Source organism: Octopus sinensis, linkage group LG4 (genome assembly GCF_006345805.1).
Source record: "Octopus sinensis linkage group LG4, ASM634580v1, whole genome shotgun sequence".
In the NCBI taxonomy this organism is placed as follows: Eukaryota; Metazoa; Mollusca; class Cephalopoda; order Octopoda; family Octopodidae; genus Octopus; species Octopus sinensis.
This window is the reverse complement of record NC_043000.1, coordinates 66,099,373-66,125,102: the sequence shown is the minus strand read 5'-3', so window position 1 is coordinate 66,125,102 and position 25,730 is coordinate 66,099,373. Positions and strand designations below refer to the sequence as shown.

The following is a 25,730-nucleotide window of genomic DNA, read 5'->3' as shown; positions in this document are numbered from 1 at the left end:
GTCAAATGTAATATTTATTTATTCACATTGTTTTGAATTAATCATGCATCATCTTGCAGCTTTGAGATTTTCATGATGTGATTGTTTATTTTTAGGACATTGCAGGGTAGGTGTGAGAAGTTGCATCTGGCTGGTTGAAATGCTAAAGGATTAAATGATTTCAAATTTTCAGTATGCTGGAAAAGATAACTTCAGTTCTGGCCAATATCACTGGTTCAATAAATCCAATATTTGATCACTTTTAGTGGTTCTTTAAAAAACAAACACTTAAATTGATTGAGCTTGAAGTACTATCATGATCATTTTAACAGCCATTTCCATGTTTGCATAGGTTGGACAGTATTTGAGGCAGATTTTCTACAGTAGGACATGCTTTCTGTCATCAACCCTCACCTGTTTTCCAAGCAAGGTAATATTTCTCCATGACCAGACATATTTTCACTGAAAATTAGAAATGAAGGACACCACATGATGGGGACACTCATTTACAACTATCACACATATATGAATAGCTTCTTTCAGTTTCCATCTACCAAATCTACTCACAAGGCTTTGGTCAGTTTGTGACTATGGTAGAAGACACTTGCTAACTGTATCATGCAGAATTACTGAACCCGGAACCATGCAGTTGCACATGAAGCATATGATTATTTTCAAATGTTTAATTCTGTAAAGCATTTGTCATGTAAACTCATATTCTTAATCCATTATTTATTTATAGAGTTTATTTGTTGTGGTAGATACTATCTCAATTGCTAACTCATAGTGATGTGTTGTACTCAACAAGTATGTTTAGCTTTAAATCATCTCTAATCCAGAACTCGTTGGTTGAACGAGGCATTATTGACCATTCCATTATCCTAATTTCCCAATTATATCATATCTCCACCTAAATAAGGACTATTGTAGAAGACACTTGCCCAAGGTGCCACCAGCTATCAAAATTTACAATACTGCTAAATATGTGAATAAATAGAGATGTTATTTAACCTAGGTTAGCCTTGATTGTGCAGACCTGTGATCACTACCATTCCAACCATGACTATCTGGTCTTTTTTTTTCAGACGGAAGGGTATAATTTGAAGAAATGTGGCTCAAAATTTCATAAGTTGTTTCCTGTTATTAGACAGTTTATATAAAGAATGCAATGAAGGCTTTTTATTCTCTTCACAAGCACAACCTTGGTCAAGAAGTCTTTACAACCCTGTGGTTTCAGGTTCATTCCTGCTACAAAGTACAATAGGCTGACCAATACATAGATGATGGCATTGTTAATGCATGCCACTGACAGGTTCATTATTCAAAAGATCAGGGAATAAGTACCTTATCTTGAAACAAGTAAAGATTGATGAGAATAGCATCCTGCCATAGAAAACAAAACAAAAAAAACTGTCATTAAATCTTGTTTAATCCATGGTAAAAGTGAATGTTACAATGATGAGGATGTTCTTTATTCTAAAAATAAAAACAAAATATGCCAACACATTAGATAATATTTTATTTACATTAAGTATGGACAATATTACATTATAATTAATATCACCTTATATTTTTCGATATAAAGTATGGATAATATTAAATTATCAAAATAGTAATCCTATTTGAGACTTGGAAAAAGATTTTAATTCTTTGATTAGAAAACAAACTGAATAGAGAATTTATAAACACTTCATCTCAATTATAAGATACAATTAAAAGCAAAAATTAGCAATATGACAGACCAATAAAATAAGCACTGGAGTTGAAATGATTGACTAAAATCATTGAAAATATACCTCAACACAGCAGCAACCCATTGATTGAAACTAGTAAAAATGAATAATGAAGATTGTAAAAACTTGTAACAAGCTCTCATTTATCAGTAAATACCAAAGTTTGAAGAGAAGTGATTTTGTATGAGTCAGCTTAGGTGAAGAGATGATTTAAGAAAAAACAAAAAAAGATGTGAATGTAAATGAAATTAATTTTACTTTCTAATCAACATAAGAAAGCATTTTAAAATTATATTATTAGCAAATTTCAAATACATGTTTTATTAAAGTTGTGCGAAATGTTAACTTGATTTGGCATAGTTATGTTTGCTCTGTGTTTCTTTCAATTACTTTAAATATGATAAAGAATTTAGTAAAATTACTTAGTTATCATTAAGCTAATGTTGGGAGCATAAATTGTGACTAAGGTTTGGTGGAAGATTTTATTTCAAAACTTATGGAAACAAGACATTTGTACTCAGAGCCAGAGCCGGTTTCAGCCGGGTTGGTATTGAAAGGGTTAAAAGTAATTATAAAATTTAGAATTTATAAAAAAAAGTTCAAAGATGAGTGGCTCTTGTTCTATGTCATGAAGTTCAGCATGTGTTAAAAACTGTCTAGCAGTGATTCTAATTGCTTATTACTATAGTTGCTTGTTTGCTACAGAATTCCAGATGATGACCATAACACAACAGCCATGTCATAGAAAATTACTACAAAATCAAAGTTGAATATAAAAACATATCAAAAGCATTATAAAAGGAACCTTTACAGTTGGTGAGTTGTAGAGCATTAGAGAAACTTCTGTATTTACCATAAAGACTATGAATGCAGAAAAAGTGTGAAACAATTTTATAAAATATGCTTTATAAAAATGTACATGTGTTTATATTCATAAAGAAAGTGAATAGTGTGAAGATGTGGAGAGAAGAAGCAAGTCACTCTAGATTCGGTGAATCAAAGAAGTGTTTAGTTCTTTTATTTTGCAATCGTCCATTTTTCTGTCCAAATCTGAAATAAAGATAATAGAAATAACTCATCAAAAGCTTAATGTTTGACCCGCTTTCTCCCCCACACACAATCTTAAAACAAGAGTTGCTGTAACGTGTATATAGACAGAAAAATAAAGATTTGTGAAAACTGGCTTGTAGCTGAATAAAATGGTATTACTAAGCTTACTTACCTAGGTGTACATGACGAAGCACTAGTGAATTTTTTGTTTGAAGATCCTGTTGGTGTTAGTCCAACTGGCCCCAACATGCTGTGTAACACTGCAATGTTAAACAAGACAAATTATGTAACGAAACAGAACAAAGTAGAGGATTCTATATAAAATTTTAAAAAAAAACATATTTAGATTTGTATTTTGTACTAAAATATACTTTAATGAATATATAAGTTGGACAGCTGAAGGATTGAGATTTCAACCTATTTTCATGTTGTTTAACAATGATGCAACCAGAACTGGCTAAATATATTTCCTTACATAGAATTAAGGAATGGTATAAACCTAGTGCAATAATGCAATTATGATACTCTGCAACAACACAACAAGTAAAATTATAATACCATAATAAAAGTCTGTTGCAGCAACAAAATTTATGTAATAAAAGATGCAAGTCTGATTTATTGCAAAATAACTTAGATCTCCACTTGACATTCACTAATTCTTCAAGTCCATTCGTTTTTCCAGAGATATGATAATCTAGTTAGTGATATTTCACAACACTATGAAGTATTTTCACCCTCAGATAACAGAAGAGTATTTACAAGGAACAAGTATCTCAGATGTGTGTGAGCAGTAAATGTCACAGTAACCTCAAAACTCTTCAGGATTCTGGCAATAAATGAAGGAGATATAAATCTCATCCTAAAATGATGTTAACTATTCGCAATAAACATTCTCATATGATCAATAATCCATTTTAAACAGACAAATGTTTAAAGACTTTATTCAGAAGCTAGGACTAATTTTACAAGGGTGTTCACTAATAATGTACACTCTGAAAGCATACAGCACATCCTTAATTATAGTAATATCATCAGATGAATAAACGGTTAAGTGGAAGTTACACTTAGACTAACGAGGTAGCAAACTGGTTATAGTAAAGCACCCAGGTCCAGTGTTAGCAATATACTTGACATGAAAGTCATTATTGATACTGTAAGCCAGGGACCTGAAATTTATATATATATACACACACAATGTTTGATTTTATGTTCAGTTGTAATAAAAACAATTTTATATTAATCTGACGGGTTATGGGTTACTCTATACTTTTGTATAGTACAAATTTATTATTCTTCTACAAGAATGTTGTTGACTGACTTCAAAGTTTTGGCCAGCTAAGCCATTGTCCTACAATGGCATAGCTGGCTGAACCTTTCAAGTCACTATCAACAACATTCTTGCATGAGGATTATATATATATATATATATATATATAAATTTAATGATACATTAAAGTTAATTTTGATTAAAGCTAACCATGTTTTTCTTCAGGAGTATGATGAGGTGTGTGGTTTTCTATGTTTGCGTTGTTGGACATTAAAAATTGATTCCAGTACTCTGTTGGTATATCAAGTAAATGCTCCATAACCTGAAGTTCAGAAGAGAGAAAATATTATTCGCAAATGACAACCCCAATTGAAGAACTAACCAAAGGTGATAATTAGGGAGAAGAATAGAACAAAAAAAAAAAAAAAAAAAGAAAGAAAGAAAGAAAGAAAGAAAGAAAAGAAAACCTTCCAAGTATTTAAATTTTGACTCCCTTGGACACAAAGACCTGTTGAGGCAAGCAAAGTCAATATAGAACCTCATCCGACGACAGGCACCCATGCCAACCCCCTTCGCTTGCGAAGACATGTTGGGGCAAGCGAAATCGAAATCGAATTGAACCAGCCAGGACCCCTGGTCTGGTGGTACGTAAAAAGCACTATCCGACTCGTGGCCGATGCCAGTGCCGCCTCGACTGGCTTCCGTGCCAGTGGCACGTAAAATACACCAATCCGACCGTGGCCGTTGCCAGCCTTGCCTGGCACCTGTGCAAGTGGCACGTAAAAAGCACCCACTACACTCACGGAGTGGTTGGCGTTAGGAAGGGCATCCAGCTGTAGAAACATTGCCAGATAAGACTGGAGCCTGGTGCAGCCTTCTGGCTTCCCAGATCCCCGGTCGAACCGTCCAACCCATGCTAGCATGGAGAATGGACGTTAAACAATGATGATGATGATGAAGTATAGCAAGCAGAAATTTCTTAAAATGTTAGGATGGATATAAAATATGGCACTTGGTGACAGACATAAGAGCCAATGAGGGAACTTCTGCTCAACTCAAGAGAAATAGCAGCCATATCTCTCAATTACATTCTTTGTGGTAATGGATAAGGAAGTGCTGGAAAAAAGATAGTCATGACAGTCATGGCTGGAATGCTTTGAGATGGATCAGCTCAACTCAGGCTGACTTGAAGCTAAACAGACATAAAAATATCGACTACATTATATTTTGGTTAGCATTGTTCTAATTTTTAGTAAGATTACTCATTGCAATAAATACTTAACACTATTGTAAACTGGAATACAAATTGGTATTAAGAAGGTGCAGACGTGGCTGTGTGGTAAGAAGTTTGCTTCCCATTCACATGGTTCTAGGTTCAATCCTCCTGCATAGCACCTTGGGCAAGTCTTTTCCGTCTGATTCATGTGAGTATGGTAAAAAGGATGTTAAAAAAACCCCAAAATGAACCCATAATAAACAGAATGTACTTACTTCTGACTGTAATTTAGTTTCTTTAAAAATTTCAGCAGGATTTGGATTAAGAGACGAAAACCCAACAATGGTAGGCCCAAACACTTTAGCTAAATTCTGTTTAGGCATTCGGCAATCAGCAGTCTGAGAAACACTGAAATAAATAAGATTTAATAACATGATGTAGTAATGTTGTCTAACTTGTAATCCTAGTTTTGCCCATAATTGACAAAATTTAAATACAACCAGCACTACTTTTGACACATATCTATGTATGAAAAACAAAATTTAAAAGATTACTTACTATTGTAGATGTTTTATCAAGAATGCTAATGTGTCACGATTAGCCTGTGGCATGCATTTAATTACTTCATAAAGAGCAGCTTGAATGTTGGCTTCATTACCATATTCTGGAGAAAGAAAAAGAAAACGATTTTTTTTTTACTTTCCAGAGTTTCAGCAGTATCCAAATCAACAACACTTTCATCAATATGACTCAGATTAAGTAGAAAATAATAATAGAAATCAAACTATGGAGAACCTACCAGTGACGGCTTTTATGAAACTAGGCCACAATTTATAAGTGACTAATGTATCTTTCAGAGATCGTAGGAAATCTTTCAAACAGCCACAAATAACATTGATGTCATCAATAAGAGACTGAAATAGACAATTTGTAGTCACATGATAGGGGTGAATACAGCAGAACAAATAATGGAGTGTCTGACTAAAATACCTTACAGTAATTAGGTTTACCCATCTTATAAATCAGTTGGGGTTCAGTTTGGTCCTTATCCCTTAAAAGTTCATAAAATAAGTAGGAATTGTGAACCGAAGTTAATTCAATTGGTTATAGCTGCTCTGAAACAAATTCATGTCCTTGTATCAAATTAATAAAAAAAGGTGTCTGTGAACATACAGAGAAATACTGTGGTGTTCCACTGAATCATGGTACACGTTTAGTATGATTAAAGAATATAGTTGCAGTATTAGCAATCAGATGTTCATTCTTTCAGACACTTTTAAATGTGTCATCCATTATGCATTGTACTTCTAGCCAAGTGTCACAACATTTAAATTTAATGACCATATATGTATGCCAAAAAGCAGTCATGTCATTTTAAAAATATATAAATTTTAAACATTGTGACCATTAACCCATTTTTTTTAGCATACCTATGTTGACATATACTGTCTTTGAATCAATTCGTTTTGAAAAGAATGAAGAATAGAGTAAAGTAACTCATTAGTAAGTTGGTTAATAGAATATGAATTAACATGAAGTTTTGACAGAACTTTTTAAGTTAAATTACTTTAAAACAAAAAATTGGTATCATTGAACCAGGGCAGTCTCAGATGGGTTGGTATTAAAAGGGTTAAGAAATTAAGATGTAAAAGCTATATTACTCACCAAGTTTGGTGTCCCTTTGCCTCTAAGAAATTTATCCTTAAGTTCCCTGACTTCTCGTTCAGAACTATAAACCAAAACAAAAGTGAATGTCATATCAACTAACTTTATAAAAAAAAATTCCTGTTAAACTCAACTTGAGTAAGGCTGTTTTTGGTGCTTGTGACATGTCCATGCCGGTGACATGTGAAAGCACTTGTGCTGGTGACATGTGAGAGACACCCAGAACATGCAAAAGGCACCTTTGCTGGTGATACATGAGAAGCACCCATGCTGGTGACATGTGAAAGGCACCCATATCAGTGACATGTAAAAAGCACCCATGCTGGTGACACATAAAAGACACCCAGTACACTGTTGAGTCATTGGCATGAGGAAGGGCATCTAACCATAGAAACCAAGCCAAGGTAGACTGGAGCCCGTTGCAGTTCTCTGGCTTATTATCTCCAGTCAAACTATCTAACCCATGCCAGCATGGAAAATGAACATTAAATGATGATGATGATGTAAATATATTTTGGCAATACATTTTAAAGAAAGTCAGCTGAGGTTTTTCTACAAATGTGATAAACTCAAAAGTTTCCAAGCAATTGATAGTATAATGTGGTTTGAAGGATATTTGTTTGTTTTTGTTATTTCTAGCCAGTGGAATGACAGCATAAATGTTCCATCATTTATTACTTTTGACCTCTTTCTCTACAATTATATCATTACAGTCACCTCTGAAATACTTTGGCTCATGTCTCAAGTGCTGACTTGGGGCAGAAATATCCATCAAGTTATTTTTAATAAAAATGTCTTTAGCCTTATAAGCACTGACATGATTGAGCATTTAAAAAGTTCCTTCTGCAACCATGTTGCCCTATGTTTCATTTCAATGTGCAACTTCAATTATAGCCTTGAGTCGCCCAATAACATGTGAACAGAATTTAGGCAGAACAGACATTGGGCAGAAGACAATAAATATATTGGGTTCAATCCCATTGTGTGGCATCTTGGGCAAGTTTCTTCTATTGCTGAAAGAAGCCTATCATATATATGTCTGTGTATCCTTGTCTTGAAACAGAGATTGTAGGAAACAAGCATCAAGTGTTATTTATATACACACACATCATCATTTAACATTCATTGTCCATACTGGCATGGATTGGATGGTTTGACCAGGGCTGGCAAACTGGAAGGCTGCACCAGACTCCAGTCTGATTTGGCATGGTTTCTAAGGTTGGATGCCCTTCCTAACACCAGCCACTCCGAAAGTGTAATGGCTGTTTTTACATGCCACTTGTGTGACACAGGTATCTGCTACGACCACTTATTTACTTGGCTTGATGGGTTTTCTCAAGCACGACAATGCCCAAGGTCTCGATCATAGCCTCCGTGAGGCCCAGTACTCGTAAAGATCTCAGCCACTTTGCCTACATTAGGCCCAACGCTCCAAGGATACATTTTACATGCCAGTTACGCAACACCAGCATCAGCCATGACTACAATTTCACTTGGCATGATGGGTCTTCTCAAGCACAGCATATTGCCAAAGATCTTGGTCACTAGTCATTGCCTCTCTGAGGCCCAAAGTTCAAAGAACATGCTTAACTACCTCATCCAATGTCTTCCTGGGTCTACCTCTATCACAGGTTCTCCCCTATCTCTCTCTCATTCATGCACACACACACACACATATATATATATATATATATATATATATATATAATATATATATATATATTATATATATATATAGATGTTACCATCATTCAACTACTGCAAAAGATGACTAGAATTCTTGTCTAGCCACAACAGCTTTCATAATCAATTGTGGTTCCATAACCAAGTGATTAGCACCAGCCATATACCTCATCTGAAACTAGCAATTCTGCCAATCCACTACTTCTTACTGACCCTGCAAGATGCTGAACTGATCTCAGTAGGATTTGAGTATAGAGAGCAAGAAAAAAAACCACCACAAAGCCATTCCACCTAATGCTCTAACAATCCTGCCAGTTTGTCAGTATAATATCTGAGTACAGTTTTGTATTTATATAGATATCAGAAGACCAGAAATGTGTTAAAATGATTAGTCCTCAATAATAGACACCTCCCTATGCGTAACACAATCCAGACTTAAAATTAACATTTATTATTCCACTTGATATATTTGCACCCAATAAAACGAACTGTTGAAAGTATGGAGTACATGATGTCTAAATTTAAATGATTGTTATCATTGAACTGACTTCACTTAACAGAGTTGCAATATATTTTCTGAATCCTGGTGAGAAATAACAGTTTAAGTTTTAAAACATATTACAATACTAAAATATTTTCTTCAAACATTAATATCAAACTATATTAAGTTCAATAGCAAAGAAGTTGGGATATTTGCTAATTGGTTAAGTATTGCACGATAATGGATACAACACTGCATTTTAGCTTTGTTTACTTTTATTTCAACGTGTAAATGAATGATAAATGGATGAATAACATTCAAGATATTCAGAAACAACCTTGGTAATTGCAAATCATTTATCTAAAATTAGTGTTCATTAATAATAATATTTACCCAGGAACTCTGTAAATTCCAACTTCATTAAGACCACGGCGTTCAACTTCAGCAGTAAGACGTTGCTATAAAATAATCAAGAAATTAAGTTTTAAAATTTTTGGAATATATAAAACTGTTATTAATATCAATTTTTTTGTCTTAGCACCGCCCGAACGTGGCAGATGCCAGCGCCACCTGGCTGGTGTCCGTGTCGGTGATACGTAAAAGCACCAACCGATCGTGGCCATTTGCCAGCCTGCTCTGGCCCCTGTGCTGGTGGCACGTAAAAAACACCCACTACACTCACAGAGAGGTTGGCGTTAGGAAGGGCATCCAGCTGTAGAAACACTGCCAAATCAGACTAGAGCCTGGTGCAGCCTCCAAGGCTTCCAGACCCCCAGTCGAACCGTCCAACCCATGCTAGCGTGGAAAACGGACGTTAAATGATGATGATGATGAAAGTAATAATAAGGAGGCAGAAAATAGCAGAAGTGCTACCAATATAAATCACCAACGAGGGAATCTCTACAGTTATTCAACCTATAAATTTCCATCAGATTATACCTTACTGTCTGAACAAAAGAACACATTGTAATCTGAGACATACAAAAAAGAAAAAAAAAGAGTAAAAAAAAAAATCAGAAAGGTAATATCTGAATGTGGGTTTGCACAGTCAGGGCTGATGTTAGGACAAACACTATAAACACTATGTAAAGCTCAAATCATGTCACAAAGAAAAAGATAATAACAAAGAAATGCTCTGTTCAAAGTTAATGGTACATAAAACTGCTACGGAATAAAGTTTAGAGAAGACATTTATGTGATACTGAATGAACAGTTAAGAATTTAGATAAAGAGAAAAAAATTAATGCAATGGGAGACAGAATGGAAACAAACAAGGGATTCTTCTATAGAGCAAACAATACTTACAATAATCCCAGGAATTCTAGGAGAGTCTAGACCAGCATAGTCAGCAAGAAAACCCTGGTTAAAAAAGAAAAAAAAAGAGAATAGATTTAAACTTTTAAGAAATTTATTGCCAAAGAAAGCAATCAATGGTAATTTTAAAATAAGAGAAATTTTCAATGAAATACTATGGAAATGATTGTCTGATCAGGAAAAACTGAGGCAAGTAAAATTGTATAGTTGTAAGATCTGAACAGATTATGTGGTCTTTAGCACAGTATCTCAACCCCAACCATTGTGCATCGCAAAAAATGAAAATCAGTTACACATCATATTATTGGTTAGGGAGCATTAAAATTTTTTTTGAGATAAGCTAAAGGTAGAGCCGAAAGGTAAAAAAAAACCCAGAAGACTTCAATTTGGTATAGATAAAAAAATAAACAGAAAGTCTTTTCTCCCTGAAACTTCTGGCGATTTGTTGTGCTTGAGAAGACATGTCAGGCTAAGCGAAACCACAGTAATGGCCAGTGCTGGTAATATACATTCTGTTGGTATTAGGAAGAGCACCCTGCTGCAGAAACCAAACCAAAACAGATGACTGGAACCTGGTGCAGCTCTCCAGCTTACCAGATCCAGTCAAAGTGTCTAACCCAAGCCAGCATGGAAAATGGATGATGATAAAAACTATCCTAATATTATCTATATGCATGAAATCCTTTATTGGTTTTATCTATCCTACAATTGTCAGCTGGAATGGCTGATCCTTCTGTCAGATTCAATTTGGAAAGCTGCAATACATTTTCCATATTTTAGTAGTCTTTCAAAGTAGCATTTCCATGCCTTTCTTTGCAGAATCACTAGTATTGAGTTATTCTTCCATACACACTTCTATCCTACATCTCAATATTCTCTGATACACTGTCTTGCAACTAGCAACACCTCACATCTCTGATTCTCATGTTGTGGAATATCATCAGCAAACCTCTTCCTCTCTGCTTCTCCTCTTGCTACACATATCTTGTCATCTAGCTTCTTTTCTAGCTACTGAGTATAACTCTCTGTTAATCCCATTCTTCCAAGCCTGTCTCTTTGTTTTTATGGTTCTGTCTACTTCACTGTTCTGCTACCACATTTCCCTTGGCATAGATGGAACTTTGCACATATCACAGATTTGGCCTATAGGTTGCCCTCTATGTTACATGTCTCTATCTCCCACTTCTAGCCAAAAGCTTCAATCAGAACTTCTCTAAATCTCTTTTATGTATTACCACCTACTACCTCCACCTTCCTGACCCACTCCCATCTTTCCATAACTATCTCACAAACTGAGAATCACCATTGATCACACCGCCACACATGTCCACCATTCACCATTATCCCCATCACTATCTATAACTCTCCTTTCACACATTTGCAAACCCTACTCACTCAGCCATCCTTAATGCTCCTTTTAACCAAATTCTTGTATCATAGAGGTTACACCCTGAGGCCGCATCTCCATAAGCCTTTCTCTCAGAGAAAGGCTGGAGATGAGATCTCAGGGTGTACCCTCTATAGTACAAGAGTACTCCCCAAAGGATTAGTCATGTATCTCCTCTACAGTAAGACGTCCACCTATTCCTCTTTCATAGTTTAGCCTCTCAGCACCTGGTACAAAGCCACCTCCCTCAATACTGTGACCTCACTCTTTTGAAGGGTCTTGTCTTACGAGTTACTTCAGCTGCCATGAAAAAAAAAACACCCAGTACACTGTGTGTCAAGTGGCTAGCATTAGGAAAAGCATCCTGTTATAGTAACTATGCCAATGTAGACATTGGAGCTTGATGCAGTCGTCTGGCTTGTATGATCCAATCAAACCATCCAACTAATGCTAGCATAGGAGGAATGACATTAAATGACGAAGATGCTATGAAAATGTCTGTCTATTACAAGAGCTCACATTGTAAGCACATATCTAATTTTTAAAGATAGGAGACCTGAACTAGATATTGGTTTAAAATTTTGGCACAATGCCATTAAGCTTGGGAAAGTTGATTACATCAACCCCAATGATCAACTGGTACTTACTTTATCTACTCCAAAAGGATGAAAGGTAATGTAAACCTTGGTGGAATTTGAACTCAGAATGTAAAGACAAAAAATGCTGTTAAGCATTTTGCACAGCATGCTAACAATTCTGCCAGCTCCCTGCTCTGAACTGAACTTGATATTGGCAACAGAGTGGATGCAGCTAAAAGGTACTCAAGAGCCAGCTGTGGTGTTAAACCTAGCAATGGATTAAGCTTACCCAACAACAAGAATGGTCTTTCATAGAGTTTTTCTCACAATACCGTGCATGACTCAAAATGGTAGAAGATATTTCTCTAAAGCACCAAGCAGTGAGACTGAATTCAAAACTGTAGTTATGATGTAAGCTTCTAATTACACATTATTGGCAAAATACAGAGAGGGTTTATTTACGGTAAAGAAAAAGATATTGAAATCTTATTTCATTGAACAGTAAACAAGCTGAGTCATAGACAGAAAAAAGAATTACCATTTCGTTTTTGGTAAGCCCTGGAGTTCTAACTGATACTGGTATACAAGGTACAGGAGTCTGTTCTTCACATTCTGGATGTCGATGAAATTTACATTCTGTGGAGTAAAATAAATCTTTGTTAGAAAAAGAAAATCATTTACAGAACTTTCAAAGAATATTTTAAGTGTATCTTTTATTCAGAGGATATATATATATATATACATAAATAAAGTCAATGAATATTATAAGCATCATATCATGTGTTTTGTGAGTCAAATTCACATTCACCATTTTAAACTTGTATGGGTAGGACAGTTTGACAGGATCTGACATGCTGGAGGACCATGGCTTGCTCCAGTGTCTTAGGTTTGGCTTGGTTTCTACACTTTGATGCCCTTCACAACACCAACTATTTAACAGAATGTACTGAGTGCATTTTTTGGTGGCACTAGCACTGTAGAGGTTGTTTTGCCCTCAGCAGAGCTAGAATCTTCCCAAAACCTGTGTTGTTGCTTCTCAATTTACCAATCACTTTACAGAGAGCACTAGATGCTTTTTCCATACTACCAGCACTAGTGAGGTCATCTTGTAAATTACAAGGTGAAAGAGCCTCCACTACTGAGAGAAAGAATAGGAGAAAGAGCAAGGACTTTAAGTGAAGTGTTGGGGGTAAGCACTAACAAATGGAATCAGGAATTCAGTTATATGAAATAATTTAAAAGCAAAAATCAGAATTAGTTCAAAATAAAACACTAGGCCTCACACTAGATTTTGAAGTGTAAAATGAATGAGAAACTTTCCTCAGGATCTATGGACAGCTACCTTTACAAGAGGCATTCATGTGCCACTTTTACATGTTACACTGATAATCTATAGCCCCTCATGGTATAGCAACTTGAGTGGGACATTAAGAGAATGACAACTTTATTCTATAGATGGAACAATGTAATTTGCTTTAAATATTCAGTTCAGAAAAGGATTTAAAAAAAAAATTATCTTATATAAAAGACCTTATAAAAAGATCTTTAAAAATTAGGAGTTAAAAACAACAAAATATTGAAAGGGAGGGAGAATTGAATAATTTTACCTTTACAGCGCATTATTTTACAACCAAACTTAAATTTCTGGTTACACTGTAATGAAAGAAAAAAAATCAATATGAAATATAAGTTTATGAAAGATTTAAAAAATAGTTTTACATAATAATAATAATGTGTACAGTGCTCAGGTGCACTACAACTCATCTAAAGTGTATATATATAATCAGGTGTAGTTTCGGCGGATTTCGGAAAGCATGAGGGCCTTAAAGGATGCAGCGTCATGGCTGTCAACAACTGATGCAGGCAGTTTATTCCATGCTTCAGATCAATGTCAATGTGACTGGGCTGCTTTAACAAAGTCCAATATTTTCCCTTCAACTGTTTAAGCATCTCTTCTTAAGTAATAATTATTCCACGCTGAATTACAAATGCTACTTTCTTTTTAGCCATGCTTATTGGTATTTTCATCTAGTTGCACAACTGAATTGTTATCTGAGAGAGCCTCTAAATTGTTGCTTAACCTGCTAGAAACAGCAGCCAAATCTCCCACAAAATGCACCCTACTGTTTTAAATAAGGAAAGTACACATTGAATATTGTAGTTCTAGATGCCCCTAAAAAGACAGAGAGGTCACAGCTATAAGACTTTTGATCAAAGATCTGTTCAGTCAGAGCTGAACCAGGACTAAAAAACAACTAGTAATGCTTCAATGTTCTGGAATATTTTATAGTTTTGAACCAGATACCTATTAAGTAAAGTAGATGGCAAACTCAGAACATGTGAGCACACTAAATTTTCTTTACATTTTGTCTTCAGTTTGCAGCATTAACCCATAGATAGTCATCAGGCTGATCCATCAGCCTGTCACTTTTGTGTTTGAAAGATCAAAAGGCCAACCTCTTTAAAAATAAATGTTATATTCTCAGCCTATTGAGATTCACATTATGCACATTTTCTCTAGCAGAAGCCTTTTGCATCAAATTATTCTGTCAAATGTAATGCTTATGTATTCAAACTGTTTTCTATTAATCATGCATTAACTTGTGGCTTCAACATTTCGATGATGCAATTGTCTATTTTCAGAATGACTTTGAAGAGTAAGTATGCAAAGTCAAATCTGATCACTTTGAATATAAAAGAGATACAATATTTGGGTCAAATATGGTCGGTTTAAATAAAAACATTACTCTCTTTACAACTAGATCGAAAAATAAAAAGTTCTTACTTTTTTAGCATACTAGTATCAGTAAAAATATAGTTTCAAGCTATATTCTGGAGAATATACATTTAGAAATACATAAAAAATCTATGTTTAGAATAATACCAGCATTGGGAAAATATACTTACAACTTGACAGTATTCTGGCTTTACAGTTCGTAAAATATTAAACATATGCACTGAGTTGAGACTAGAACTTGCAGAGTTTGCTTTCCTCAGCATAGGAGATTTAGACCTAAAAATATACAATAACTTTCATGATCTTCAATAACTGCATAAAAATAAAGCACAAAAGTAGCATTTCAAAGCAGAATTTAAATATCTAGAAGTTCATTTTTCAAACAAACTTCTGAAATGTTACTGGCACTTGTAAATGATAAAAAATATATATTTTTACTAGGGACGTTTGTTATGAGCAAACTTGCTAATGTCATCATTATAAATAACAAGTGTTCATCTACATTATTATCAATGACTGCATATTCAGCAAACAGAAACTTGATGTTTATACCAAGCGGACATTTGGTGCCTACCTTTGCCAATTATTATTATTATTATTTTTTAATCAACCGATGCTGGTGTGTTTACGTCCCCATCACTTAGCGGTTTGGCAAAGGAGACCGATAGAATAAGTACTAGGCTTACAAAGAATAAGCCCTGTGGTCAATTTGTTCGACTAAAGGTGATGCTCCAGCACGGTTGCAGTCAAATGACTGAAACAAAGGAATATTCTATTAGATTAATCTTTATCCAGATTCCATTTTTCCATAACTTAGTTCTGGTGAAATTGTCATTTAAATCCCACTCAACTTTCATTTCTTGTACACCATTCCATTATCTTAGTTTGTTGTACAGGGAACCATTTACAATAACTTTTCTTATAAAATGGAAATGTTTTTAATTTCTCTTTTAGAATGAATGCAAGGAAATGAGTTGCTTGGTTTTTTATTGTTGTGTGAATAAAACTTTAACTGCTTGAAACACAATAAAAACAAAAATCATTGAGAGTTACCATTGCACGACAAATGCAATTTCAATGAATGAGAGAGAGAGAGAGAGAGAGAGAGAAGAGAGAGAGAGAGAGAGAGAGATAGAGAGAGAGAGAGAGAGAGAGAGAGAGAGAGAGAGAGAGAGAGAGAGAGAGAGAGAGAGAGAGAGAGAGTAAACATAACTTGAACCCTGCATCTCTCGGCAGGCCTGGGAATGTTCTCCAACTTATTTTCTAGTTGGGCAGTTTGTTCAGACTGAAAGAATATTTCTATAGTGTAGTGGACAGTTGAGTATTCCTCAATGGAGAATCTACTTGGTACTCAAGTAGTGATAAGGCTGGCAGAATATAACTCATTGGTGGAAGTGAAGAGTAAATACAACCACAAAAGATAAAAACAAAACAAACATTTGTGGAGAAAAGGAGATAGCAAGAGACTACAAGGAGGTTTAGCAGGAAGATAAGTTATATGTAGCAAAGAGAAAAGCAGTGCGTAAAATATTTGCTAAATTTCTACAAAGTAAAAAATTTTTTAAGAAGTATGAAGTGCTTTTGAAATACTATATCAAAAAGATTTAGAAGCAACTATGTTTTGCTAGTATTAACGATTCAGTTATTTTGGTTATTTAAGTAATACAGAAATAAAAGAAAGGTGGTTATAAAATAGTAGTCACAATTTACTGAATTCAGGATACTGAAAGGAACTTAAAGTATTTTATGACAATTCAATAAATCCATTTAAATAAATTGAAAGGAAACATTTCAACCAAGTAAACATACTCAGATTGTGTCCGATGACGGGCTCGTCTCGATTCAGAAGATCTTCTAGGTCGCAAGGTCCATACCTCTTCGCACTCATCACCAGCAGAATCTGAGATGGAAAGTATTTTACATTAAATAGCATAAAAATCTGTGAGTAAGAAACTGAAAATGGAAAAATATTTTAGTTTCTATAGAATGAAAATCATATCAAACTACTTTTATGAAATATGTTCTTTCAACCTCGTACATCTCTTATCCTTCTCTTTCAGTGCAGATCATCATAATTAGCTTATTAGTTCTTTTCATTATTCTATCTATTTCATTACCTATGTAAACATAGTTTTGTCTCCCATGCTGTATGTTTTGCTAAATGAAGAGAATGAATGGAAGAGAGTTTACTGAATGTCGACCCAACAGAGGGACCGGCTATCCAAATTGATAGTACCTTGGTAGATAGAGCAATTAAGGGTATGAAGACAAGGAAAGCCCTGGCCCATCAGGAATCACTGCAGAAATGCTTAAAATATCTGGCGGTGTCAGGTATAGTCAACCAGGTGATACATGGAGTCATACCCAATGACTTGTGTACCAGCACCATAATCAACTGCTACAAAGGTAAAGGTGACGCATTAGATACAAATAATTACAGAGGTATCAAGTTGTTGGATCAGGTAATGAAAGTAACAGAGAGGGTCATAGCCCAACTGATTAGGGAGAGAGTCAGTTTAGATGAGATGCAGTTTGGGTTTGTGCCAGGGAAAAGCACCCCTGATGCTATATTTCTGGTAAGACAGCTGCAGGAGAAATACCTAGCCAAAGACAAGCCCCTATACCTGGCTTTTGTTGATATAGAGAAAGCCTTCGACAGGGTCCCCCGATCCCTCATCTGGTGGTCAATGAGGAAACTAGGGATAGATGAATGGTTAGTGAAAGCTGTACAAGCCATGTACAGGGACGCTGCTAGTAAGGTGAGGGTTGGCATCGAGTACAGTGAAGAATTCAGGGTAGAGGTTGGGGTCCACCAAGGTTCAGTCCTCAGTCCCCTCCTATTTATCATAGTCCTCCAGGCAATAACGGAGGAATTCAAGACAGGATACCCCTGGGAGCTCCTCTATGCTGATGACCTTGCTCTAATTGCTGAGTCTCTATCAGAACTAGAGGAGAAGTTTCAGGTATGGAAGCAAGGTTTAGAATCGAAGGGCCTTAGAATCAACCTAGCCAAAACCAAAGTCCTAATAAGTAGGAAGGTAGACCAATCACAAACGCCTTCAGGTAGATGGCCCTGCTCGATCTGTAGAAAAGGTGTAGGTAGAAACTCTATAAGATGCACCAAGTGTAAGCTATGGACACATAAGAGGTGCAGCAATGTCAAAGGAAGGCTAACTAGGAAGATGGTTTTTGTATGTGGCAGATGCTCAGGAACAATAAACACTGAGAATGCTCTGAGACCAACTTCCGTCACTTTCCAGGGAGAAAAACTAGAAGTAGTTGATAGTTTCCATTACCTAGGTGACCAAGTCAGTAGCGGGGGCAGGTGTGCTGAAAGTGTAGCTGCTAGAGTAAGGATAGCCTGGGCAAAGTTCAGAGAGCTCCTACATCTGCTGGTGACAAAGGGCCTCTCGCTCAGAGTAAAAGGTAGACTGCATGATGCATGTGTGCGAACAGCTATGCTACATGGCAGTGAAACATGGGCCATGACTACTGAGGACATGCGTAAGCTTGCAAGGAATGAAGCCAGTATGCATACACGACAGAGTGTAAGCACCCTCAGAGAAAAGTTGGACTTAAGAAGCATCAGATGTGGTGTGCAAGAGAGACAACTGCGTTAGTATGGTCATATGTTGCGAATGAATGAGAACAGCTGTGTGAAGTGTCCCACCCTAGCAGTTGAGGGAACCTGCAGAAGAGGTAAACCCAGGAAGACATGGGATGAGGTGGTGAAGCACGACCTTTGAACATTAGGCCTCACCGAGGCAATGACAAGTGACCGAGACCTTTGGAGATATGCTGTGCTTGAGAAAACCAGGCAAGCCAAGTGAGACCATAACTGTGGCCTATGCCAGTGCTGTATAACCAGTCCATTTCAATCATTGGACAATAAACTATGCTTGCGAAGACCTGTTGAGGCAAGTGAAATCACTGTCGTGGCCGACGACAGTACCACCTGATTGGCACCTGTGCTAGTGGAACGTTAGAAGCACCATTCGAGCGTGATTGTTGCCAGGGCCGCTGACTGGCTCCCGTGCAGGTGGCACATAAAAAAAAGCACCATTCAAGCATGGTTGTCGTTGCCAGTGCTGCTGGACTGGCTCTCATGCCGGTGGCATGTAAAAACACCCACTACACTCTTGGAGCAGCTGGCATTAGGAAGGACATTCAGCTGTAGGAACTTTGCCAGATCAGATTGGAAACTGGTGCAGCCTTCTGGCTCACCAGCCCTCAGTCAAACCATCCAACCCATGTCAGCATGGAAAGCGGACGTTAAACAATGATGATGATGAAAGACTGGACAAAGACACAATTATAAATGTTTAAACTTATCTGGTAAAAAGATCAGCATTAGAATAATTTTAACATGAAAGGATATAGCAGCAAATGTAACTTGAGAACAGAATTTTGTTGAATATCATACAAAAATGACAAATGAAATATGTAGACCATGTCAGGAATGAGTGTTCTATATTGGTAAAAAAGATAAATTTTGCTATTTCTAACTTTCTGACAGATTAAAGAGAATTGGAGCTCCAGATATCTTTAGGTGTTCATTTATTAACAACAGAGTTCAGCAGAATGAGGAAGGTAGACCTTAAGCCAGAATAAATGGAAGTCTTATTGTTAACAAAGAAATGAGAAGTGAACAGTGGAGTAAATTCTATTTATGTGTAGAAAACACCACCGAGGAAAGAGTTGGAGTGTATCTTGAATAATAGAAACTGGTTAGCAATAAGAGATGAAAGAAGACTTTTTTTTCAAAGAGGAACAGGAGTGTGGCTTCTTGTTGATTAGTCAACATCAGACCTGACTGAGAAGACCTATGATCACAGATATTCTAACCATGACCACCTCATTTGCTCTTCAGTATTAAAATCATTTTAATGCTTAACCAAGTGATTTCTACCCTTCATGACAGCACCAAAGCCCATAACAAGTGAAAGAGTAATTTTACTTTATGGAAGATATAGTGCTGCTGGCTGGGCACAGAAAAGACAGACATTTCAGATATAATTATTATGAAATAGTAATTCTAAAAATTAAAGAATAAACTAAAATCTTGGCAAATGTAAGTATCTTATTAGAGTGAAAAAACTAGAAGTTGTAGTAATTACATTTTAAGAGAAAGCACAAATATATAAGTATAAATTAACATTGTAATTATGAATGAAGTAGTACTGGATTAGAATGTTTTGCTATATTATTATTATTGAATATAGCACAAATTTTTATTCAAGATACACTATACTCCAACTTCTTTCCTCGGTGGTGTTTTCTACACATAAATAGAATTTACTCCACTGTTCACTTCTCATTTCTTTGTTAACAATAAGACTTCCATTTATTCTGGCTAAAGGTCTACCTTCCTCATTCTGCTGAATTCTGTTGTTAATAATGTAATTATAATGAAAGGTGTGGCTGTGTGGTAAGAAGCTTGCTTCCCAACCACATGGTTCTGGGTTGTCTCACTGCATGACACCTTGAGCAAGTGTCTTTTACTATAGCTTCAGACCAACCAAAGCCTCGTGAGTGGATTTGATAGACGGAAACTGAAAGAAGACTGTCATATATACATGTGTGTGTGTTTGTCCCCCACTACTGTTTGACAACCAGTGTTGGTATGTTTATGTCCTTTTAACATAGTGGTTCGGCAAAGAGATTAATAGGATAAGTTCCAGGCTCGATTTATTTGACTAAAACCCTTCAAGGCAGTGCCAGTCAAATAACTGAAACAAGTAAAAGATAAAGTATTGGTTCACACAAACCTGTTCTTTTAAATTTGACATCAAGCATTGGCTCACTAAAGCTTTTATTTAATTGGGGTTTAGGCAAATTTATTTCAGTGGTGGTTCTCGTTTGGGGTTGCCCAGAGTCACTGTCCACATGAATTCTGGTCTTAGTGATGATAGATGTATCCCTCTATAATGAAACAAATAAATCAGAAATATTTTAAACAATCAACTGTACTACAAGGACATTTTTTTCCATAAATATCAAACTTAAAAAAAAAAAAAATATTAGATATTGAAGTCCAATATATAAAATAATAAAATCTCAACATCTTTGAAGCCTTTCTTTGCAGGAATTGTAAACCTCATTTATTTGATATTTCAGATAAGTGGGGTTTATGAATAATTATCCAGGCACACATTCTGGTCTGCTAAAAGCAAAATCTCAACATACTTAATAAATAAATAATATATTTAATTAAAGAATTTATTAAAATGTAAATTGTGGAAAAAACCTTTAGAGGCACAAGAGTAATAAATAGTGAATGGTCAATATAAAGTCACAAAAAAAAAAAAAAGACTTAATCTGTTAGACAATTTTTCTGCTTTTCTACCATTCTCCATTGACAGTCTACTACCATACAAAATAAAACAACAAAGGGAGTCTCTATATGTTTGCTCAACATGCTAAAAATCACAGTAAAATCTCACTTAGCAATAGTCTTTAACCTTTCGGAGATGGAGGCTTGTTTGGAGTTTCAGTGCCAAGAAAACGGAGCCCTTTTCACAAACCCTACAGAAGGCATGAACTTATTGATCCTTGGGGGATCATGTAGGATGTTGTAAGAATTTATGTGCAATAAATTGGTTATATTTCTACAATACACAAACTATATTAAATTTTTTCATACAATTTCTAATAATATTTAAGGATAAAAATATAATAGGATTTTTTTAAACATCAAATGGCTTTAGAAGTCTAGGAGAGTAAAATAGAAATCAAAGAAGTTCAGAGGTAAATATGGCTGAGAACCACTGATTTACACAAAACATCTTCATTTACATAACTGCAAAACTTGTTATAATTGGAAAGCACTATTGTTATAGTTGTTACATAATCCCCAACAAACTATTAGCCAGATGACAGCAGCAAAGCCTTCTAGTTATATTGACTCACTGTGTCTCAACCAATACTGAAAATATTTAATTCACTTGCACCCTCTCTCTTTCTATCTGAAATTATCATCCTTAATTATTTCATAGCATACAGCTCTTCATATTCCTGCTATGCCTCCATTACTTGAGCAGTAAGTAGTCATTTGATTTGCAAGAAATAGCAACCAAATTTACCCCAAATCACAAATTACCATCTTAAAATTGGATGAACACATTAGATTATGTATGAAGCCTGTACGAAAAAGAAACTGAACTTAAAAAAAAAATATTGCTTTACATACAATTTAATCAGACTAAAAAGACACAGAGAGTCTCCTTACCCAAAATGATAATAACAAAGCTCAAAGACTATAAATTTAAATCATTATCAAGTTGTGGAATAAAAGTTATTCATTATCTTTTATAAGAATATCAATTGTGTAGGTATGGGGTGAGTTGGGATTCAAAATGCTGATTGATGTCACCAATGTTGTTATTATGGAGTAGAAGTATAATGGAATATGAAACTGAATTTAGATTGTCATAAAATAGATTACAGTTAATATATTTCTAAGCATGGATATAAATTTGTAATATTGCTTTTAAGTTTTGACACAAGATGAGCAATTTTGGTATTTATTTTATTGACCCTGAAAGGATGAAAGGCAAAGTCGACCGTGACAGAATTTGAACTCAGAATATAAAGATAGACGAAATGGCACTAAGCTAATGATTCTGCTGGCTCGCTACCTTCAACATGAACATAAATTTGTAGTATTGACAACAAACTTCTGACATGGCCACAGACTCAATTGGTTGCAAGTGTTTAGCTCTGGGACAGCCCAATCAAAAAGCATTCCTGCTGTGATCATCCTGTCTCTTTTCAAAGTCTAGGACTACAATATATAACGTGTCCTTCCTTTTATGATAGTAGGATGTAATATGAAGGAAATTTGGTTGCTATTTCTATTAAGATGAGTAACACAAAGCTTTCTTCATTTTTTTAAGAGAGGGAAGGAGACAACAGGAGAATGGAAACAAATTCAGCTGATCCTATGATGTATCATGGGGAACTTATTCCACAAGAACCAACAAAATACTGGTCATTTAACAGAATTACAGTTGCTCACTACAATGAGCTAGTACCTACATGGTACCTACTAATAAGTAGGGAATTAGCAAAGTCATTATTAAGTATTTGTTTTATCTCCACCCTGAGGTGAAATCCCACCTAGCTGAATTTGGTCCTTTATCTTCTCAAGATCCATAAAAATAAATCCCAATCTGAAGAGTTAAACTGGCAGAACTACTAGAGGGTCAGACAAGATTTCTTGTATAATCTGTTCTGGCTTATGGTGCTCTGATAGTTACACCTGCATCAACAGAGATGCCAAACTGTATCAATTCTTATCTTGCCTTTTCATTGGATAACATTGGTGGCATATATATATATATATATATATACAGGAAACTGCTAATCTTCCACAGGCTTGTGTATACAGATGCAGACATAGGGTCAACAGTGACGTTAAGTACTGGTAGAGACTATGACCTTAGGTACGGCTAGAGACAATGACCTTAGGTACAGGTAGAGACAGTTACTGGGCCATTAAGAGCAAAGTGATTTGACCATATGGACAGAGCTGCTGATACCAGGATAAAAAAACCTTTAACTTCTTGACCATTCAGTCCTCTACCATCTATGACTATTCTATTATTCTTGCACTTGTTTCAGTCATTTGGCAGCAGCCATGCTGGAGCATCACTTCAAAGGGTATTAGTCGAAGAAATCGATCACAGGACTTATTCTTTGTAAGCCTAGTACATATTCTATCAGTCTCTTGGGCTTCTTCCAGTTTCCGACTACCAAATCCATTCACAAGGCTTTGGTCAACCTGAGGCTACAGTTGAAGACACTTGCCCAAGGTGCCATGCAGTGCAACTGAACCCGGAACCATGTGGTTGGGAAGCAAGCTTCTTAACACACAGCCCTGCCTGCGCCTATCTCAGTAAATTATAAGCCAAAGTTTTACCGGGCCTCACTCTCTTGATTTGAGCTCTAAATCAAGGATGAAACTAAATGCTGTATTATATTCAGGATGGCTCTTGGATATTTTAACTGATTTCTTATCTTTTGTTAACACTTAGAAATAATAAATTCAACAATATCTAAGATAACTTACGTCTGTTGAAATTCTTTTTCTTTTTGGTGGAGTACTGTCTTCACATATATCAGCTGATGAAGCATCAAGATCATCATCAGTGACATCATAACTGATGTCTGACAAACATGAAGCAGAAGAATCTCGCATGCGATAAGCATTGCTTCTGAAAACAAAGAAGAAATATATTTCCTATTATTGATCTTGAACCATTTTCTTAACAGTTATTACTTCAGGTTTGTATATGTTGAATGGAATTTACTGAGGTGGATTTTCTATGGCCAGATGCCCTTCTGGTCACCAACCATGTTTCCAGATATGGTAATATTTCATCACGACTAGACCTGTTTTCACAGAATATTGCACCGCTTACATGAAAGTGATGCTCATTTGCAACTATTATTCATCAAGGCAAGGAGACAGTAACACACACACACACACACATATATATATATATACATGACAGCCTTCTTTCAGTTTCCATCTACCAAATCCACTCACAAGGCTTTGGTCCATGTAGTAGGACTGAACCCAGGACTATGTGGTTGGGAAGCAAACTTCTTACCACACAGCCATGCAGTGAAATCTAAACTTCAGATGCCAATTGTTGAGCTCCAGGATACAGATTACAAGAAATGTTAACATAGCATCACTGCCACCAAAATAGTGTCTTGCAAAGACATGCAGAAATATTCACACACACAAGGAAATTTTCTAGTGTCTACCAATTTCACTTGCAAGGTTTGAGGCTGTCACACAAGACACTCAGCCAAAGGGCCTCATGGTGGAATGGAACCCAGAACCATATAGTTAAGAAGTCAACATCATTACCACATGGCCAATTCACCAGATTGTAGTGGGATATTACCTCTTTATGTTATTCTCTTTTTCACTGCACTATACTGCCAGCCTACAGAAGGCAGTGGATATCTCCTACTCACCACACAACACTTTTGTGTAACTAGGGACATCACTGGATCTTCCAATCCTTCCACCTTTTCAACACTCAGCCTATCTCGTCTTTCTATCCCCACCTCTTGCCAATTATGAGGCATAGGCAAGAGGTAGGAAAAGACAAGTGGCAGCAGAGGTAATACACAGAAATTACAAGAGAGTGTCAGTTCAATTCCCACCAGATTCCATTTTCTCCCTCTTAATTAGCCAACATTCTCAGACACACACACATACTTAATGTCAGGATATTATTGCTGTCAATGTTTTCAAGTTCATGAATACAAAGAAGCCAAAATAAAGCAGATCCTCAGGAGAAGTAGTTATTTCCAATATGTTATAGAAGTGAAGAAATGAGAGTTGGATGATTACTAGTTTCACCTATTGATAGGAAGGTTGACAATAATTGGAAAAGTTATCACTGAACAGCATTAAAATATAGATCTACACCTCTGAAAAAAAAACAACAAAATCTATTCAACCAGAGAAGGTAAGAGAAAAAAAATGAGAGAGGCATCGACCATATGCATTCATAGTCTGAAAGTGATTTCATTCCCAAGACATCTACTCTATCTCAATTACGTAGCAATAGGAAGTGAAGTACTTTTAATAACAGTAAGCAGTTCACTTAGGTACTTGG

At 35.8% G+C, this 25,730-nt stretch overlaps 1 protein-coding gene across 3 annotated transcripts in view; it reads right to left on the bottom strand.

Annotated features, from left to right (window-relative positions):
- Positions 1-1,949: 1,949 nt before the first annotated feature.
- Positions 1,950-25,730, bottom strand: part of LOC115210683 (rac GTPase-activating protein 1) — a 39,524-nt gene continuing 15,743 nt past the window's right edge. For all 3 annotated transcript variants that reach the window (XM_029779358.2, XM_036502086.1, XM_029779359.2), the window contains 15 exons: positions 24,161-24,305; positions 20,859-21,012; positions 16,900-16,990; positions 15,261-15,366; positions 13,961-14,006; positions 12,892-12,989; positions 10,380-10,433; positions 9,468-9,532; positions 6,911-6,974; positions 6,045-6,159; positions 5,804-5,909; positions 5,521-5,653; positions 4,240-4,351; positions 2,935-3,022; positions 1,950-2,762 (listed from right to left, as the gene is read on the bottom strand). In XM_029779358.2, the coding sequence (XP_029635218.1) occupies positions 2,690-2,762; positions 2,935-3,022; positions 4,240-4,351; positions 5,521-5,653; positions 5,804-5,909; positions 6,045-6,159; positions 6,911-6,974; positions 9,468-9,532; positions 10,380-10,433; positions 12,892-12,989; positions 13,961-14,006; positions 15,261-15,366; positions 16,900-16,990; positions 20,859-21,012; positions 24,161-24,305 (1,450 nt within the window). In that variant the 3' untranslated portion in view covers positions 1,950-2,689. The remainder of the gene's footprint in view (positions 2,763-2,934; positions 3,023-4,239; positions 4,352-5,520; positions 5,654-5,803; positions 5,910-6,044; positions 6,160-6,910; positions 6,975-9,467; positions 9,533-10,379; positions 10,434-12,891; positions 12,990-13,960; positions 14,007-15,260; positions 15,367-16,899; positions 16,991-20,858; positions 21,013-24,160; positions 24,306-25,730) is intronic.